Source organism: Arachis stenosperma, chromosome 10, assembly GCF_014773155.1.
Source record: "Arachis stenosperma cultivar V10309 chromosome 10, arast.V10309.gnm1.PFL2, whole genome shotgun sequence".
Lineage (NCBI taxonomy): Eukaryota > Viridiplantae > Streptophyta > Magnoliopsida > Fabales > Fabaceae > Arachis > Arachis stenosperma.
In genome coordinates this window covers 128,509,348-128,529,827 of record NC_080386.1, presented here as the reverse complement: position 1 = coordinate 128,529,827, position 20,480 = coordinate 128,509,348, and the positions used below count along the sequence as shown (strand labels likewise).

General features: G+C 26.3%; 1 protein-coding gene across 1 annotated transcript; it reads left to right on the top strand.

Annotated features, from left to right (window-relative positions):
* The first annotated feature begins 759 nt into the window (after positions 1-759).
* On the top strand, positions 760-19,544 carry LOC130957704 (aluminum-activated malate transporter 8-like). The gene is made up of 7 exons (XM_057884548.1): positions 760-955; positions 1,128-1,316; positions 17,592-17,816; positions 17,922-18,062; positions 18,304-18,674; positions 18,739-18,882; positions 18,966-19,544. The coding sequence occupies exons 1-7, from the start codon at positions 760-762 to the stop codon at positions 19,542-19,544; spliced, it is 1,845 nt and encodes a 614-aa protein (XP_057740531.1).
* The last annotated feature ends 936 nt before the right edge of the window (positions 19,545-20,480 follow it).

Below are 20,480 nucleotides of genomic sequence, written 5' to 3'. Positions count from 1 at the left end.
TTTTCTTAATGAAAAGATAGCACTAGCATCATTTTCAAGTAAATTATATATCAATAATGTATAGATAATAATAATTATTATCTTATTTAGTATTTATTATTATATAAAATAATCATATAATTTAAAAGTAAAAAATATATAATTACAAATATTATCTGTATAAACTTATGAATATTATGTTACATAAAATAATTTTAAATATTATTTCCTAACATTATCTACTGTATGTATACAACTATTTAATTTACAATATAAAAGTATGTAATGTAAGTGGCCGGTGAAAGATACTTGAGTAACGTTATTATGGAAAAGTTTGAAGTGTACCAGAAATATCGGTATTTCAGTTGTTTTAACCGTTGATTTAAATTATAAAAATTATATATAATATATATTATGGTTAAGTATGATTTTAGTTCTTAATGTAGAAACCGAAAATTGATTTCATCTTCGGCATTTTTTTGGATATAAAATAATCCCCGAGATTTCAATTTGTTTTAAAATCGTCATTTTTACCAATTTTATTTTTTTTATTATCAAATTATCCTTCATTAAAAAATTATAAAATAAAAAAAAGAAAAAAAAAAGAAAGAAAGGCATCAAAGGGAGAAAGAGAATCAGGAGAGGGGGAGCGAGAAAGAGAAGGGGGGAGAAAGATAATCCGGGAGGGAGGGGGGAGGGAAGGCCGCACCGTCGCACCGTTGCTTGTGATCGGAAGGAGAAACAGAGAGTAAGAGAGGAGAAAGCTAAGAGCCACCGCCGATGTTCCTCGCCGTTGCTGTCGCCTCCTGCTCCTCGTCGTTCAGTCCTCGCCGCTGGATCTCACCGTGCGCTGCGAGCTGTTTCTGCTCCTCCTCCTCGCCTTTGCCGACGTCATCGCCTCGCCTTTGCTGTTGCCCTCGTCTCGCCGCACCTCCTCCTCGCCGTTGCACCTCGTCTCAACGCACCTCGTCTCTTCGTTTGTTTTGGTAATTATATTTATAGATTTTTTGTTCTTGTAATTGAAGATGAATTTGGGATTTTTTTTTTATTATTGTAATTGCATCTGAGTTTTGTTAATAAAGGAGAAAGAATTTTAGTTTTGAATTTTATTGATGGTTCTGAGTTTTGATTGTTCTGATTTTCTGAAGTGGGAATGGTGGTGGTGGGTTTTGAGTTTTGTTGTTCTTCTAATGACGATGATGACGATGATGACCATGATGATAATGGTGATGGCGGTGGTAGTGGTGGCTTCTGGTTTAACTTGGGCTTTTGGTTTATTTTAGTTGATTTTGTTGTTCTGATTATGATGACCATAATGATAATGGTGGTGGGTTCTGGTTCGGCGTGGACTTCTGTTTTGCTTCTATTGAGTTTGGTTGATTTTCGGAATGAAGGGGGAAGGGTATTTTTGTCCGAAAGAAAATTTTAAAACAAACTGAAATTTTGGTGATCATTTTGTAGCGAAAAAAGGCCTGAGTTGAAATCGATTTTCGACCTCTACGTTGGAGACCAAAATCATACTTAACCCTATATATTAATTGAAATTAACGGTTAAAATAACTGGAACACCAATGTTCTCGATATACTTAAAATTTTTCCCATTCTCTATTATCTCATTGAAGTATGGAAAAGAAATCTCCAGGAGATTTTGAATCTCAAATAATATCTATAAGATGATGACAAGACCAGGTGCTATAGCTACCCTATATTGTTCACTTAAAATTGAACCTCCTCTTTTCTTGATTTTCTATATTTTATTTGATTCATGGTTTGAGCATAATTCACATAGAATAAACAAAAAGTTTCAATTTCAAGGGGTGCGGTTAGTGCTTCAAAAAGTATAGACACCTCTCAGCCCTAGTAATTTCGGTACATTTCCTATGCAACCTTTGTGTAATTAAGTGTTTTATTATTATTTATTAATTTAGATTTACCCCGTGATTTCTTTGATATAAAAGTGTCCATGAGTGTGTGTGAGAGATATTTTTGACCCAAAAGTGATGAGAGTGGTTGGCCCATTAGTCAACTTGCCAATAATGGAAATGGGCCCTCCATTGTTCCTCTCATTTCATAGCATTGATCTTTGTTCAATTATGAGATTCCTAGATACGTATAAGTGCACTTGCATCCTACATCATTTGCCTCATTTCGACTTTGCATAAAACATAACCAAACCTAAAACTTATTGTCTCAATTATATTTTATCTATTATTTTGTTTTTAAAGAAATATAATATGCTAAATAGTTCCATGGACTCATCTGGGCTGGGATCGATGATCTTTTAACAAAAACTGTAAATTTGGTATGAAAATGTCAGAACTTGAGTCTAGCAACTTAGACGACTCTCGCTCATCCTAACTTGGACGTAGTACAATATTTTTTTTTTTTGGTTGTAACGTAGTACAACATTTAAATTTTTTTGTTTTGCTAATCGCCTTGAGAGGGTTTTTTGTTGGGCCGAAAAATAGTAAGACTTGGAAAGATATTTTAAAGACCAAAAACGCAAACATTCCCATCTTCATAGCCTCCGTGTTTTTGTTAGATGGAGATAGAGGTGGTAAATGGGCCGAAATTCACAGAATCGCGTAACTCGTAAGAAAAGGCGGATCGGACTGAAAATTTGAAACCGCTATAATTAACCCGCACTGCCTAATCTGCAAGTTTTGGTGGGGGCGGGGCGGGCTTCCATAGTGGGCCCGTCGTTTTTTATTGTAATTGAAGTTATTTTAAGTTATAATTTGAATTATATTCTATGTTTGATTAATTAGAGACTTGAAGATATTTAATTATATATTTTTGAAAATTCTATTTTATTTTTTACAATATTAATTTTATTATGTTATTTCAAAAAATTTGGTTGATAATTATGTTTATTATATATTTAGAATTTTAAATACTTTAATATTTGTGAATTTAAAAATTATAATTTTTTTATATCTTTAGAAATTATAAATTTATTAAAATACTTGTAAAATTATATATATTGTTTAATATTTAATAATTTATTAATAAAAAATAAAAAATATTAAAAAAATAGAATTGGCAGGCTTAACCCGCCAACCAACCATTAAATGTGGTGGGAGAAAAATTCAGAACCGTAGTGGGACGGAAAGGACTTTTGGGAGATGGGGCAGACTAGCCCATTTGCCAAGAAAGATATATGTGTTCAGTTTTGGGTATATGTCCGTTTCAGTTTGGGCCACATTAATAAGTGGATCTTCTTTATGGATAATGAAAATTAATTTTCCTGACAAAAAAAAAAAATAATTGTTTTCTATTTGATAGTATAACAAAAAGCGATTGATTTTCTTCCTCCAAATTGATCTTTAAAGAAAGTATTAAATAAATATTTGAGCAAATTTTGCAATGGGCTTGTATGTTTATAAGAAATGAAATATAAAGTAAGTTTCGAAAAATTGTAACGATGGATTTTACAGGTTTCTGATTGAAGAATGAATCATTCGATGATTGTAATTTTTCAAAGACCCATATGTTTAATATTTTTAATTTTTTAATGATTTTTTTATATGTTTTTTTCTTAGCAACCTATGATTTTTGTTTTCTGAGACTTACTTGATACTTTATTATTTTAAAGATAGGTAAAATATATTTTTTCCTAACGTTTAGTTGCATTCAATTTTATTCCTAACATTTTCGATTTATGTCTAAATTATTCCTGAACATTAACTCCATATAAAATATTAGGGACAAAATTAAAACTTTCAATAATAGTTTTGACACAAATTAAAAAGGTTAAGGATAAAATAATAAAATTGAATAAAATTAAATATTAAAAATATTTTTAAAAGAAATTATAAATATTAAAGACAAAAAATATACATCATTCTTTAAGCATCTATAACTTTATCACAAAATTCCTCAAAGACCTCATTGCCTTTCTACTTTATTTTTTTTTTCAACCATGTATACGTATAACAAATATGATTATTAGAGTTTTTCCACGTTAAAAAAATAAATTTCACTGATAAAAAAGAGGCGATGAAACAAAAATCAACCTTATGACAAAATTATATTAAAATTTTAAAATTTAAATTAGTTTATTATTCTGTTTATTAAGATGTCAGATGTCTATAAAGATAAAAAATAAAAAACTATCATTTAAATGAATTATACTAAATTCACTATACGTTGAATAGGACTAAGTCTACATTTAATTTTAAAAAACATAACAAGACAAGATATTAAAAAAACACAAAAAATAATATAAAATTAGTATTTTTTATTTTATTTAGTAATAAACTAAATATAAAAAAATTATAAAAGTTCACTTTTTTTCTTTCACATTAAAAAATTAAAAAATATAAATAAAAAAATAAATTATATTTTTGTATCCTTTTTATTTAAAAATATAAAATATATTAATTTAAGGTTTTTAAATAAAATATTTATGTTCATAGCTCATATAATTTTATGTTTCTATATTGTGTTTTAGTGTCCGACACTTAGAAAGCAATTAATGCTAGTGGGCAAATGATTGGTGATGATTTGTATGTAGGTTATATTGTTGTAAATGAAGTAGTAGCAATTTATGAACCACTTGTATGTGGCATGCGTGCATGTTTTGGTTTGTGTTTGAAGTTCATTATTTCCACCACTACTCTATCTTTGTAATAATGGATTTGATGGATGATTGAAATTGAACCTCAAAAGTTTGCATTGGAAGAGCGAGGTAGCTTCAATATGATAACAAGATTTGATTTCTTGGAATGAGGACAAGCTATTAAGCCGTGAAATGCGGACTTACACTCATTAATTAATTAATTAATTATATGGTATGCATCATTTTCCAACAGAAATAATAATGAGAATCATGTTTCAATTCTAGTGAGTGTGGACTTGCATCTTCCAAATTGAACTACAAATGCTTCTATCTAAGGTCCCAAAAAATGGGAATTGAATATTGTGGCCATTTTCCACTTGATAAATATAATTCCTTTTTCAATAACCTTCCTTCCTTTTAATGAATTCTATCATGCCCAAGATGGGTTATGGCCAAAATATTTTCTCTCTCAGGGACTCTCCCGGATGAAAATATCTACGTTTCGAAAAAATTGGATAAGAATTAAGATTGTTATGCTCGTTGTGTTGGGGATTCTTGGATTTCTAAATTCCATGTTAAATAAGGAGGATAAAAATACTTTAATAAAAACATTAAAATGTCTTTTTGTTAAAGACGTTCATACGTGTCATGTTATTATTGGACATCTTTATTAAATCGGTTAATAATTTATTTTTTAATAAACCATAACAAAATTAATTTATTATAGCAACAATAATAAATCCAATTATCTGCATTATAATTATTAGACTCAATTTGATCTGGTCGAATTATACAATCTAAACCGAATATCTTTAAATTTTTTGATAAAAAGATAAATATATTTCTAACTTTTTGTTTTGCAGACATTTAAATCTCTAAAAATTTAAAAATATAATTAAATTCTTAAAAAAAATTGGATTTATTGTTATTATTATAAAAAAATCGATTTTATTCTAATTTGTTAAGAAATTAAAAATAACCAATTCATTAATCCGTCTAATAATAATATGACACGTAAATGTATATCTTTACAAAAAAAACTTTTTACGCGCTTTATAGGAGCATTCCTCGTTAAATAATCATAGGAGCATTCCTCGTTAAATAATCATGAAAGATATTGATTATGTCAAATATAATTATACTTACATATTTATATAACTCATTACAAAAATATTTAATGAAATTATAAAAATTTTCAACACAGTGCTCCAAGTCTTTGAAGTCCAAAGAACCTCTTAATTTTCGTTATACTTTACCAAAAGATAACATTAATTAGTGAATTAATTTAAAAATCATCCAACAATTAAAAAAAATATCTAAAATTAAAATAAAAAAGTATAGGAAAGTAATATATTATCTGTCAATTTATTGTCAACAATAATTAATTATTATATTTTAAACACATATATAAAGAGACACATCCAAAAAATATATTTATAAAGACATTTCTATTAAACATAGTCATAAAAAAGACATTTTTATTAAATACATCCACAAAGACACTTTCATTAAATACAACTATAAATAAGAATTGGCAAAAATTGACAGAAATACTGTTGATAACGTAGCGGGATTGAACTAAAATTGGACGTGACAAATGAATTCAAATTCACCGGACTGATCAGTTAAATCTGCCAAAAAGAACAAATTGAACTTAAAAATTTAGTCCGCCAAAACAAAAATACCAGCCAAACCCGCTCTGTTTAACTCAGATTTTGATGGAACAGACTAATAGACGCTAGTCTTTTTTTTTTTACATAAAAACAAAAAAGTAATTAAGTCTTTTTTATATTTTTAAATCAAATTTTTTGTTGTCTTATGAATTGTTATTACTTCTTATAATTAATTGGTTACTAAGTTATAGATTTTATTTTTCATTTTAATAAATTTAATAAAGCATTTAAAATTTTTCAAAAAAAAAATTATGACTCGTCAAGCTAATGTTTGACTTTTGGATTCAAGTAGGCGGATGTAACTAACAAAAAAAGGTTTGTTAATGGAATGATGCATTACCAATCCAAACTTAAACCTAGCATAAAGAAATCTTAGTCATAGCATAGATTCTAAATTTTGACAACAAGGTTGCTTTGATTTTCTATGTTCCTTAGAAAGTTAGAAGATATTAAATTAACGTAACTCCATTATTAGTAGAGTTAGTGTGTGTACTTGACAAACAACAACTTGCATGGATCAAATTATGATTACCAAGTCAGAAAAAAAAAATAATGATGCAATCTCCAATTTTAACTTGTAATGTGACGTTTGACGCAACATAATATATGTGCTTTACAACAACAACACAAGCTTTTGTCAACTTTAATTTTCTCTCCTCCGAGGTTTTTCGATTGTACACGATTATACCCTAAAATGTTTCTGTAATTCTTTCTATATAGAGCTCTATATACTTCTTTCCAATAATTCACCAGTGTACCTAGGCACTACGGCAGTACCATCACCATGCAATACATTCATTAGATATATGACAAATCAAAACTCAGGTGGTGGTGTAGTCGATTTCACGTGAGGTTGATAGTTGAGAGTTGTTAGATGAATTTAGTCAAATCAGTCAAATCATCTAACGGCTCTCAATTATTAACTTCACGTGAAGTCGACTGCACCTAAGTCTCTACCAAATTAATAATAATATTAATAATCAGTTTCTGTCTATTTTAATTTTTAGTCTAATTTTGATGTACCAATCGAATAAAAATCTTTATACTATAATTTAATAAATTCTATTAAATGAATTTTTAATTAAATATTTATAATAAATTTAACATTGACCGTATATATAAAAATTAAAGTACGAAACAATTTTCATGTCAACAAAAATATGTTAAGTTAGGAATTAAATAACGACGAGCTATTATTGGCTGAACACACAGGTAGAATTAATATATGCCTCATATGAGAATCACGTTTTAAATTATGTTTGGTTATGTTCTGGTATTATAATGTTCGTATAATATAAATATATAATGATGTAAGGAGAAGTTCCTTTCAAACCATTTGGTAAAAAAATGAAAGGTGTCTGAAAATTTTATTTATTTATAGCCATATCAGCGAATACAAATTATTAAATATATATGAAAGATTGCGAGAGATATAGAAACAGCAAAGCTCCAAAAATATATGGACCACTGAGAACACGGACACATATTTGTTCTTATCCCATAACAAATTTAGTGGACCTCTACTACAAGAAATTCTCAGCTACAGTGTTCAACACATTTTTTTTTCTTTTTTCAATAACGTCTTATTAAATATATATGTATAGCGTATGTGCATCATATCATTATTTTTACTGATTTTATAAATAAACAAATATATATCTTTTATTCATTATCAGCTTTTGTTTTTATAAAAATAGTTGAATATTTAAGTGTGATATTTTTTATTTATACTTATAAAACTAAGTAGTTGAGTGCTTTTGCTTTCGATTTTTGATTATATATAATTGAGTTTTGAAATCTAATAGTTACCGTATAAAATAAGATAAAATAATGATATATATATATATATATATATATATATATATATATATAAATTATTTTTTCTATGTGTTATATTTTAATGAGTGTTTATTTATTTTAAATTTTTAGTAGAATTTGTTGGATGACTAATTTATTTAATAAAATAAAAAATAAGAAATTAATTTCGGGTCACTAAAATTTGTTGAAAATTTAACAAAATATTTGACAAATAATGTTGTATATTATTCTTTTATTTTTCACACAAAAATCTCTGATTTCTAACAAAAATTAAATAAAAATCCAGACTTTCATAAAAAATAATTACAAACTAGCTACATTAATTTTTAAAAAACAAGATATAAAGTATTTCAACTTCTTCTTTTTTTTTTCATATAATTCGAAACCAAATTGTATAGAATAAATTTTTAAATTTTAAAATCTATTTGACACGATAAATTTTTTAAATTAAAAATTTTCGCAATGACACTAATTTATATTTTTATTTTTAATTTGTCACATCAATATTTTAGTTTAGAATTTAGTTAATATAAGAAAATTTTAAATTAATATTTTAATAAATATATAACAAATGTATTAAAATAAACATTAAATTAGAATGTGACACATCAAAAAGGATATATATATATATATATATATATATATTATATTTTGAAAATCGAAACGGTCATCGAACCATTTTAATTGATTCATTAGTTTAGAAGTTTAACTGTGATTTAATTGGAATAATTTAATTAAAATAAAATAATATATACATAAACATATAAAAACATAAATATATGTTAATAAAAAATTTAAAATACATAAATTAAAAATACAAAATCAATTAAAATTTTATAATTTCATATAAGTATAACATAAGAGTTATTTAAAAAAGAAAATAGTCAAATCTACTCAAGATTTATATATGTATTAATATTGATGATATTACATATTTTATGTTATAGAATAATAAAAAATAACCAAACAAAAAATTATTAATTTAGTTATATTTTATTTTGTAAATTTTTATTGGAAAAATAAGTGATTTTATATCTGTAATTCTTAATATATATTTAATTTAGATTAAATATTTTTTTGATATTATTAGATGTATTATGTTAGAATAGTAAAGATAAAGATAATTTATTATATATAAAAAAAGACTTTTTTTTTGTTAGGGACTTAAGTAGTCCATTAAAAACACTCACACAAGAGTCATAAAAAGAATACCCACACAAAAATGACTGATTTTTAGTTCGATTTAACTAATTAATTTTTGGCTGATTTAACATTTCACGGATAATTCTTAAACAAACAACTTTAATTTATCAAGTCTTTAGATCTAATAATATATGATGACATTTAAAACTCAAAATAAATTACTCAATCATTTCACGAGTTTATAAAAATATCTAGGACTGCACACGGATCGAATCCGATATGGCCTAAAATTCTATCCGATCTACACTGTATTCATCGGATACGATATCCGCAATTTTTTAGGTCGGATTCGATCCGATCTGATCCGCATACTTGCGGATCGGATATCGGATATATCCGCATAATTAAAAAAAATTATTTTAAGATTTTGTTTGGCCTTTTTACAAAAAAAATATCCAAAAAATTTATTTTTTATCTGTTTAAGCCTATTTACTCCTAGAATATTATCAATAATAGTTCTTTTGAATAACAAAAACAAAATAATAATACAAGATTTAAGTTTAATTATTCTAAGTTGAAGTATAACATAAAAAATTAAAAACAAAATATCATAAAATTCATAAAATAACATACTAAAATTCATATCACATTAGGGTTTACTGTCTTAAACTATGCTATTTATATGTGATGTGCGGATATGCGGATTTGCCGATCGGATCCGCAAATATCACTGCCGAATTCGCAATCTGATTCGACCATAGTACGGATCGGATCCAATCCGATCCGATGACTCTGCAGATCGGATAATATCCGTAAAATTTAGATCGGATGCAGATAATTACTGTGGATATGCGGATATATCCATGTGCAGCCCTAAAAATATCATGCTTAAACACAAGAGGCAGCATAAAATTAAAGAAATAATAAAAAAAACTATTTATATAATTTATTGTTTAATGATTCAAGTTAGAGTTTATCATTTTTTACAAATTGATTGATTATTTCAACGATAAAGTTAAGATCAATCACAGTGTAAACAAACTAAACACGTACAACCATAAAGGTATGAAGCATGTTTAATGTATCAGTCAAAATCAAAAGAAGTAAATTAAAGTTGACAATAAGTATTCCCTTCAACGTGAGTTTTAGGTGGCTCAGTAATTTCCATAACTATACGTTATATATAAATGAAGTAGTGTATTTATTTTGAAAGAAAGCTAGGGCTAAGACTAAAAAGAAAGTCAAATTTAGGGCATCACAATACTTACTAGCACTTTCTACCTTTAATTTTCTGATTTCACTTTTAAAGATTCTCCCACTAATGATAAAGTGTAGCTTTAATTTTTTTTTTCTAAAAGATAAATTAAATTAAACGGATTTAAATTCCACAATTTCAACAGCTGGTTTAAAAGGGACCAAAAAAAAGCACCAAGACATATATATATGGTCATATTTATTTTCAAACTACATAAAATTTATAGGTAAATTATTCTTTCTAATGTGTCATATTCTAATATATTCTAATATAATGAGTGTTTATTTATTTTAATTTTTTAGTAAAATTGATTGGATGACTAATTTATCTAATAAAATAAAAAATAAGAAATTAATTTCGTGTCATTAAAATTTGTTATAAATTTAACAAAATATTTGAAAAATAATGTTATATAGTACTCTTTTATTTTTCACACAAAATCTTTAATTCCTAACAAAAATTAAATAAAAATCCAGACATTCATGAAAAATAATTGCAAATTAGCTACATTAATTTTTAAAAAACAAGATATAAAGTATTTCAATTTCTTTTTTTTTATATATATAATTCGAAACCAAATTGTATAGAATAAATTTCCAAATTTAAAGATCTACTTGACACGATAAACTTTTTAAATTGAAAATTTTCACGGTGACACTAATTTGTGTTTCTATTTTTAATTTGTCACATCAATATTTTAGTTTAGAATAAAATTAATATAAAAAATTTTTAAATTAATATTTTAATAAATATATAACAAATATATTAAAATAAACATCGAATTAAAATATATATGACTTACATATTATTTTAAAGAAGGTAGAGTAACATTCACCAAATTTATAATATAATATAATTTTTCTTTTTGTTATTAAGTAAATTTGCATTTATTAAATATGAGTTAAGAAGTATAATTTATTTATTGAATTAAGATGATTTAAATATGAAAACACTAATAATGTATCAAAAGACTACGTAGGTCTTAAATGATTAGCATGATATTGGTATAGAAAGAAGAAGAAGTGATTCTTTCCCACTTGAGGAGAAAGAGTGGATTTTACTCAACAAGTTTTCAACAAGACACCCTCCAAACAAAATTAGATGATCCCTTTCATTAATTAGTTGGTCGTTTTCATTTTCCAAACCAAGTAAAGAGTAAAACTATATAATAACTGGGTTATTATAATGTAAAAGAGAATATATGATTGAGTCAGATCCTACTCATTATATTAGTGGCTGGTGACACTGCTACTATTGGTTCATCACACATGGCTAAACAGCTTATTCGGATAATCAAGTCATTATATCAAATTGGAAAATGATTCCCACCCATTTTTATTAGTGAAGATAATTCAGACTTCTTTTTCTTTATATCCTCTCACAGATGAAAATCAAAGATAATGTGGAGTGGGGTCATTATCAAATTTAATAACTTCCTGTGCTTATATTCCGTACTTCATCACTTCATTTTTTATTTCTTAAATTGCGTAACTACATTCTGCTTCTTGTATTTATTTTTGTTTTGGCTAGGACAAATTGTTTGAGCAATCGTAAATGAGCATCAAAATTTATTATTTTTTATTATTATTTAGTTAATAATAATTTTATTTATATTATATATAAAATATTGATTATATTATGTATATATTAAAATTAGTATAATTTATATTTATAATTTTTAAAATTCGCATATGTAATTTTAGACCAGTATTTGACAACAATAATTTATACTCATATTTATATGTGTTTGACACACAAAAAATATGTAATTTATACTTATATTTTTTAAAATTTATATACATAAATTAATATTATTTGTATCTATATTTTTTAAAATTTACATACATAAATAATAATTTAATATTTATGATAGTCAAATAATAACCAAAATTATTAAAAATTGATGCGTCTAAAATTTTTCCATTTTTCACAGGTTTAATTCATGACATTAATTGGAGTGAAGTGTTAGTTCATATATGCATGCATGTTCTGACTAATCTTTTTAGTTTTTATTTTTTTGCCCTTTTTCTTCTTTTGTATCCTGTCCCCTTTTATCGGCAGGAAGACACTATCTATTGTTGGATAATTTATTTTTAATTAGTAGATTATTTATTTTAGTAGATAAAGAGGCCATTCTTGCAAATTATGTGATCATAAACTTAATGGTGAATTATTTATGTTCGAAATTGAAGAGAGACCATAATATAAATAAAATAAATTTATATAAGCAATAAGGTTGTATTGGGTGGAGCAATTGTTGTGCTTATAAACATGCATGAGGTCCTCATGTCAGAAAGAAAAGTGTGCTTATAAAGTATAAGTAATTAAGCGATTGACCAACATGCAACATGATGTTTTGTAGCCACTAAAATCTAAAATTGTTAGAAATGAACCACAAAACTATTTGCTTTCCTTAATATATATGCCTTTATGGTCCAGTTCTCTATGTACATGCTTCGTCATTTTTCCACTTTCTAAGCTAAACGATGCACAAAATATACTATTTAATGTTCATTTAATTTGCCTCTTGCATGCATTGCTATATACACACAAGAGGAGGGAAGGAATATTTAGGTATATCACTATTGTGTCATGGTTGTTGAGATATTAAACCCACCACATCTCGTATGTGATACAAGCTAAGTTAGATAAATTAACATTTTATTTTTTACTTTCATTTTCTTAGACCTTGTTCAATTTTGTTTTAATATCCCTTGTTAGATATTAAATATTGCTTATTACAAATTTTGCAAATTTTCTTATAGTTTTGTTAAAAAATTGGATCTAAAGGACTTATAAATTATAAGCGATCATTATTACGGATAGGGCTAACAATTCTAATTCTATTTGCTGCGAGTATTCAATTCAATACAACTTAGTCGGATAGGATTGGCAATATCCGATTGACAACGAGTCGAAATGAGAGCGAAATAGATTGATCTGCAGGTAGGATTAAGTGTGAATTTATACCTAATTCAATCCGATGAATCTGCATCATTATAATATGTAATTAAAAATTATAATACATATATAATAAAGTGGATGAGAATTAAACCTACGTCCTCTCAATTTTGTAATTTTAACATGGATTTTATTATGATTTTTTGTTGCTTTTAATTTTAATGTAAGTTTAATTTTGTATTCTATATTTTATTAATATGTTTATGAACTATAAAATGATTAAATATATTATGTTTGATTGAAAAAATTAATTTGTTGTGGATTGAATTAGATATGATCTAGTTGGGTGTGAAACTTTAGAATACAGGTAGGATAATAGTTGAGAGATTCTTAATTCGCAAATAGAATTAGGTTGAATCTTAAAAAGAATTTAAACATGTAAATAGGATTAAATGAATTTTAAATTCTAGCTTATTCTATCCATTATCAATTCTAATTACAGGTGTTATAAGTCAAAATATTAAGTTAATTCAATTTTAAAGGTAATTATGTTATTATGATAAATCACTTCTCTTAAAAACTTAATTTAATAAGAGGAAATGGATGAATAATTATGTCTTTTAACGGGTCAGATAATGAAACTATAATTTAGATAGAGTTATTTATCAATTGATCTTATTTAAATATTTGTTATGTTATTGTTTTTAAATTTTACTACTTCAATATCATCAAATGTAAGTCAACAATATAAACTTTTTAATAAAATATATTTAAAATAAATAAAAATTAGTCTAAAATTATTTTATTTTATATTTTGTAGTTATTGTTAAAATAATTGGATAACATTAATATCAATTATCAAATTTTATATTGTCTAAAATTAAAAATTTGATATAATTTTTACAAGTACGAGTAATATTTATCTTTTGAATTAATTTTTAGAGTAAGTTAAGCTCACTTAATTTTTAATATGATATCATAATTAAAATAAAAAAATGTTATTAGACTACTGTCTCTCACCACACAAAATCTAAGACATTTTGAAATTTTACGCTCTAAATTTTTGTCGTCCAGTTCTAAGCGTAAAAAGGTGTATCAAACTAAATTTCATATTGTTTAAAAAAAAAATTAATAGTCTTTATAATTGTAAAACAATCTTTATCTATTAAATTAATTTTTAAGATAAGTTAAGTATATTTAATTTTTAATAATTAAATGTAATAAATATATAATTATAAATATTACATATACTTAATAACGGAATATTTCTCAACTTTTAATAGATGCAAAATCGATCTAAATGAAGCATTCTTCTCATAAGTTGTCATCATACCATGAAAGGTATTGGAATTATCGGCAGAGGCAAAAGAATGAGAGTGAAGATTTTTACTGAAATAGAATGAGATCGAGTAGTGAGTGAAGTTTTAATTTGTATATTGATTAGAATGATTCCTAGAACATTATAATGTTATACTGTGATGCATATCTAAATTAAAGTATATATTAATGCAAAGCTATTAAGCTATTGTATCCGCGCACAAATTCAAAAATATTATTATGAATGGGTCAATAATATATATAATATTAAAAAATATATATATATAAGTAAATTATATAATATAAAATATATTATAAAAAAATTGATAGAGAATATATATTAAATTATAAAAAATATGTATGTATTATTTTTTGTTAACGAAGTGGTATATATCTTTTTTTTATATAATAAAATTTATCAATAATAAAATTTATGTTAAATTATTTAGTAATTTTTTTAATATAAATTAAAAGACAAATAATAAAAATTTTATTTTTTATTTTGTTTTTGAGTTTATTCTCACAATATTTATAGTTAAAAAAGATTTCTCAGTTGTAACAGAAAGAATTAATACCAAACAAATAAAATGATCAATAAAAAAATACGTTAAAAATTTTTCTGTCTTCGTTAATCTTTGACATAACTTAGAAATTGTGCATAAGTTAGTTAATTCAAGAAACATCAAATTCATAATATTGAACTTGCATTTTAATATAATTTTTTTTGTCATTAAAATAATCTGAATAAAATCATTCTACTAATTCACATACTTTGTCAATATTAAAAAACTTATAATTATCTCTAGAATTTAAAGTTGACCTTAAAATAAGTAATTCTATAATAGTTTTTTTTTTATTTTTTTAAATATTATTATTTATTTTTTAAATATTAAGCATCATTAATATTTAAATTAAATTGACCTTTTATTTATATTAAACTAAATATTAAATATATTTGTTAAAAAAATTAAATCATATTTAATAGTTTACTGTTATTATTTAAAAAAAAAAAGCCAGAAGGGCGAAGGCCTCTTCTGTATGTAGGTCTCTGATTGTATCAACTAATATAACTAACAGCTAACTAAATCTAATTAACAAAATAGAATAAGCATTAACCGATGATATAACAATTACTAACTAACTGGAGACTGAGGTTATCTTTTCTCCACCCCTTTCATTGAGAAATACAACTGAATGAAAATTAATTTTATATATATATAATACGAGTATTATGAGTTTTTAAATGGGTTTTCGACCCAATTGTGCCAAACACTAATATTGTAGAATTATTTATCAAAACAAAATGCTATGTATATAACAAAATTATTCATAATTTTTATGTATCTCAAGGATAAAGTTTTAAAATAGTTTAATATAAGTGTTATATAAATGTTAGACATTCTTAGTTTTTTATTTCATGATTTAACTTTTAGAGTTAAGTTAGACTTTATCAGAATTTATTGAATTTATTATTGATGATGGATCACCTACTTATAAATATTTACGTTTTATACTATTTATCGACGTAAAATAGTGTATTACAATTTAAAAATAAAATCTCTAAATATTTTATAAATGTAAGATATTCCTTATTTCATGAACTGACTTTTAAGATTGACTTAGATTCACTAAATCTATATATTTATACATATTGATTCATATATATTTTCAACTAAATAATTTTATATATGTATAATTTTTTAATCAAAATTTTTTTATATCATTTTATAAAACCACATCTTGCTCTTGAAAAACTAAAAATAAAAAAAGGAAAGAAAATAAAAACGAGAAAATAGTTACAAAAGACAATTGTGGTTATAAGAAGTATTACATGAAAAAACTTATACTGATTTCATTTGAGAATGAAAAAATTGCATTTTTTTTATATCGGGCTACTAGTTAGGGGGTGAATTTCCAAAAAATAACTCAAACTGTGTGTTATATATCCTTGTGATTTTTGTAATTCGACAAAAATATTTTATCTATTTTAAATATTTAATTTTTTAAGATTACAAAATATCAATGATATTTTATCTTTTTATAATTAAAAAATATTTTTATTATAAAAAATGTGAATGACATTTTGTCTTTACATAATGATTTTTTTTAACAATCAGTAACGAATTATGCTACCATGGTAGCAGTATAAAATACAAAAATAGTTGAATATTGTCACACAAAAATAACCAATATGTAAAACATTTAGCATGAAAAAATAGCGGTGGAAACTCACGTGCAGTCGACTTCACATAAAGTTGATACCTGAGAGTCGTTAGATGATTTGACTGATTTGACTAAATTTTCATCTAACAGCTTTAAAGTATCAACTTCACGTGAAGTCGACTTCACTTGAATTTTCACCAAAAATAGCATACTAAAAGAAAAGTTCAGTTACCTAAAAGAAGGTGAGAAAAAAATACAAGTCGAAATGGATGCGACTTAATGAATCAAAGAAAAATAAAAGAAGGTGGGATACAGCGATTGAAGGGGCGACAGTGACTAAAGTAAATGTGCTAGCAATAAGTTAACTTGTTTATTTATTTATTTATTTTACCTTTCTTATGCCTGAACACTAGGTACTAAAGAGTTTAACTTTTAGAACTAAACTATTCCTAGGTTAAGGTACAGATCCTTTCCATGTATGTCATCTCTCACCACCAGTGTTTTAATTTGTTTGGAACATGTTATTATTATTATTTTGGTTAGTGATGAGATGAGTTCCTAAAATTCACGTCATGGGCATTTTGTACTTAATTACTTTAAATATTTATTATTTTCCGTCACAACAAAAAGAGTGCAATCACAAATTAATAATAAAAAATTAAAGTTTTGTATAGTTGCATTAAAATCATGTCCTATAAATATCATTTGTTCCTCAAGCTTTCATTTGCACCACTTCTTCATAGACATTAATTTGTTTCTTTGCACATTATATTGCTAACAGGCATGGATAGTGGTGGATTCTTCAAATCCAACGTTATGAATGTTGCAAAAAGCATAAAGAAAACTGGGAAAGATGACCCTAGACGAGTGATTCACTCGTTAAAAGTGGGACTCGCTCTCACTTTGGTCTCATTGTTCTACTACTCAAGGCCTCTTTATGACGGTTTCGGAGTTGCCGGAATGTGGGCCGTTCTTACCGTCGTTGTAGTCTTCGAATTCACCGTAGGTAAGTATCTTAACAAACTAGTGTTAGTTCAAATAATATATTAATCACCTAACATTTATCTTATTAAGAATAATATATGAGAATATGTTTGGTTGGTGTATGAAGGTGGAACTCTAAGCAAGGGTCTAAATAGAGGATGTGCCACACTATTAGCCGGTGCTTTAGGGGTTGGAGCTCAGCATTTAGCTATTGCTTTTGGAAAAAAGGGAGAACCCATTGTCCTTGGAGCCCTTCTTTTCATTTTAGGTAACAATAATATATGGTGAAAATTCAGGTGCAGTTGACTTTAGGTGAAGTTAATAACTGATAGTCGTTAAATGGAAATTTAGTCAAATCAATTAAAGCATCTAACGGCTCTCAATTATCAACTTCACGTGAAGTCGACTGCACTTGAGTTTCCACCTGTGTATATATATAAAAGAAATGATTAGTTGATGATAGCATAATACTAATTGTGGGTTAATTTGCATGAATTGTATTATTGCAGCGGCAGGGGCAACGTTCTTGAGATTTTTCCCAAGAATCAAGGCAAGATATGACTATGGAGTGGTGATATTTATATTGACGTTCAGTTTAGTAACAGTGTCAGGATTCAGAGTGAATGAGATATTGGAGCTTGCTGAGCAGAGACTCTTAACAATCTTGATTGGTGGAGCCACTTGCATGGTTGTCTCAATATTGGTTTGTCCAGTTTGGGCGGGTCAAGAGCTTCATAACTTGGTTGCTTCCAACATACAAAAGCTTGCCAATTACCTTGAAGGATTTCAAGCAGAATATTTTCAAGACAAACAAAAATCTAAGTCATCTCTTCAAGGATATAAAAGTGTTCTTGCTTCTAAAGCATCTGAAGAGTCCTTGGTGAGCATGCATATTCTTTTTCTTTTTCTTTTCATTCAACATATTGTGATCAAATATTCCACAGGGCAATTTGGCGAGGTGGGAGCCTGGACATGGCGCTTTTCGTCTTCGTCATCCATGGAAGCAGTACTTGAAGCTTGGTGCACTTGCTAGAGAATGTGCTTACAAAATTGAAACTCTCAACACCTATCTTAACCCTGAAATCCAAGTAATAATAAATTGTTAATTTTCTTTTTAAATTTTTAATAGCAAAAATGCTAGAAGCTAACTAATTCGTTGAATATACTTCAGGAATGTATGGAATTAAAGTGTAAATTTGAAGAACCATGCAAAATAATGAGTTCAGAATCAAGCAAGGCACTGAAGGCAATATCTTCATCAATGAAAACAATGACGGCTCCTTCCGCCGCTAAATGCCACATAGAAAATTCTAAAACTGCCACTAAATTACTCAAAGTTGCACTGGAAACAATTTCACTAGAGGATGCTCAACTCATAGCTATAATTCCAGTCGCCACCATTGCATCAATACTAGAAGAAATCACTAAGACAGTTGAAAAGGTTTATGATTCAGCTTCCGAGCTTTCTAATTTAGCGCATTTCAAGAATGTTGAATCAAATGTCTCGCCTGAGAAGCAGCCACCGCACCTACTCCACCGTAGCATCATAAACCCTCTTGTGGTGGACATTGCTAATAATAATAATAATAATAATAATAATAATAATAATATTGACCAAATTGAAATAACTATCCATGACATAATAAGTTCTGAATCACCTGAAAAGGTAGAAAATGCACCACCAAAATCTTGTGCAGAAAATGCACAATCAAACTCTTGTGCAGTTGTAAATATAATTGTATGTCATTAATTAACTACTTGAGTGAATAGCATCCAACGAAAAATTTTACTTACAAAAATAATTTGTTTACTTGGCATTTTTATTAAACAAGAAAAAGAAGAAGTAGCAGCTAATGGCTATGATCTCAGCCACATTTTGGTGCTTTGCTTTTTCATGTTGTATGAGAAGACTTTTGTTTATGTATTTGTTTTGTGCCATTTGACAATATTTTTCATTAAAAAGTCACAAACAAAAGTGCATCAAATCAAGAAGTTGAGAAAAAGGGTGGGGAAAATGAAAGGGTAAAAGGGAACAAAAGTATATTTGCGAGTTAAAGCCTTGAAGGAGATCCACTAATTAAGAACGGTATGGAGTTACGTACGTTGGACAGAATACGAATATGTATGATAAATGTACGTACGAATTAATTAATGATTCAAGTATGTTAACTTAACAGCATACCCAAAAAAAAAAAATTTGATGCTGTTTTAGATGCTTAGCTAAATTGAGTATATTTGGCCAAAGTTATTAGAGAGAAATATTTTTGGAACATTACAATCATCCTTGTATATTTTACTAAATCTCAATCTATTAATTATGAGAAAGTCTCACGGACCAGCATTTTTATAAAATCTGCTGATTTCTTAACATTACTGATTAATTATTTTGGTCATTTTTAATTTGTTCTTTTTGACTATTATGTTAAACTCTTCTTTATCACTTTAAAGTGAATTGGTTGTAATAAGCATCTAATAATATATGATGACTAGTCGATTTTACAATTTACATGGCGATTGTGATTTTGCCTTATTATGCGTAAAAAAGAATAAAAAATAGAAAAGTGGTAGTAGTAGTGTAGTACATTATTGTGTTCTGTCTTCCAATAACAGAGACAAGGAGCGCAGGGAATAGAATAATACAAGAGCTAAAGACATGTCAAAAGCCGAACATTCTCCTGTTACTAAA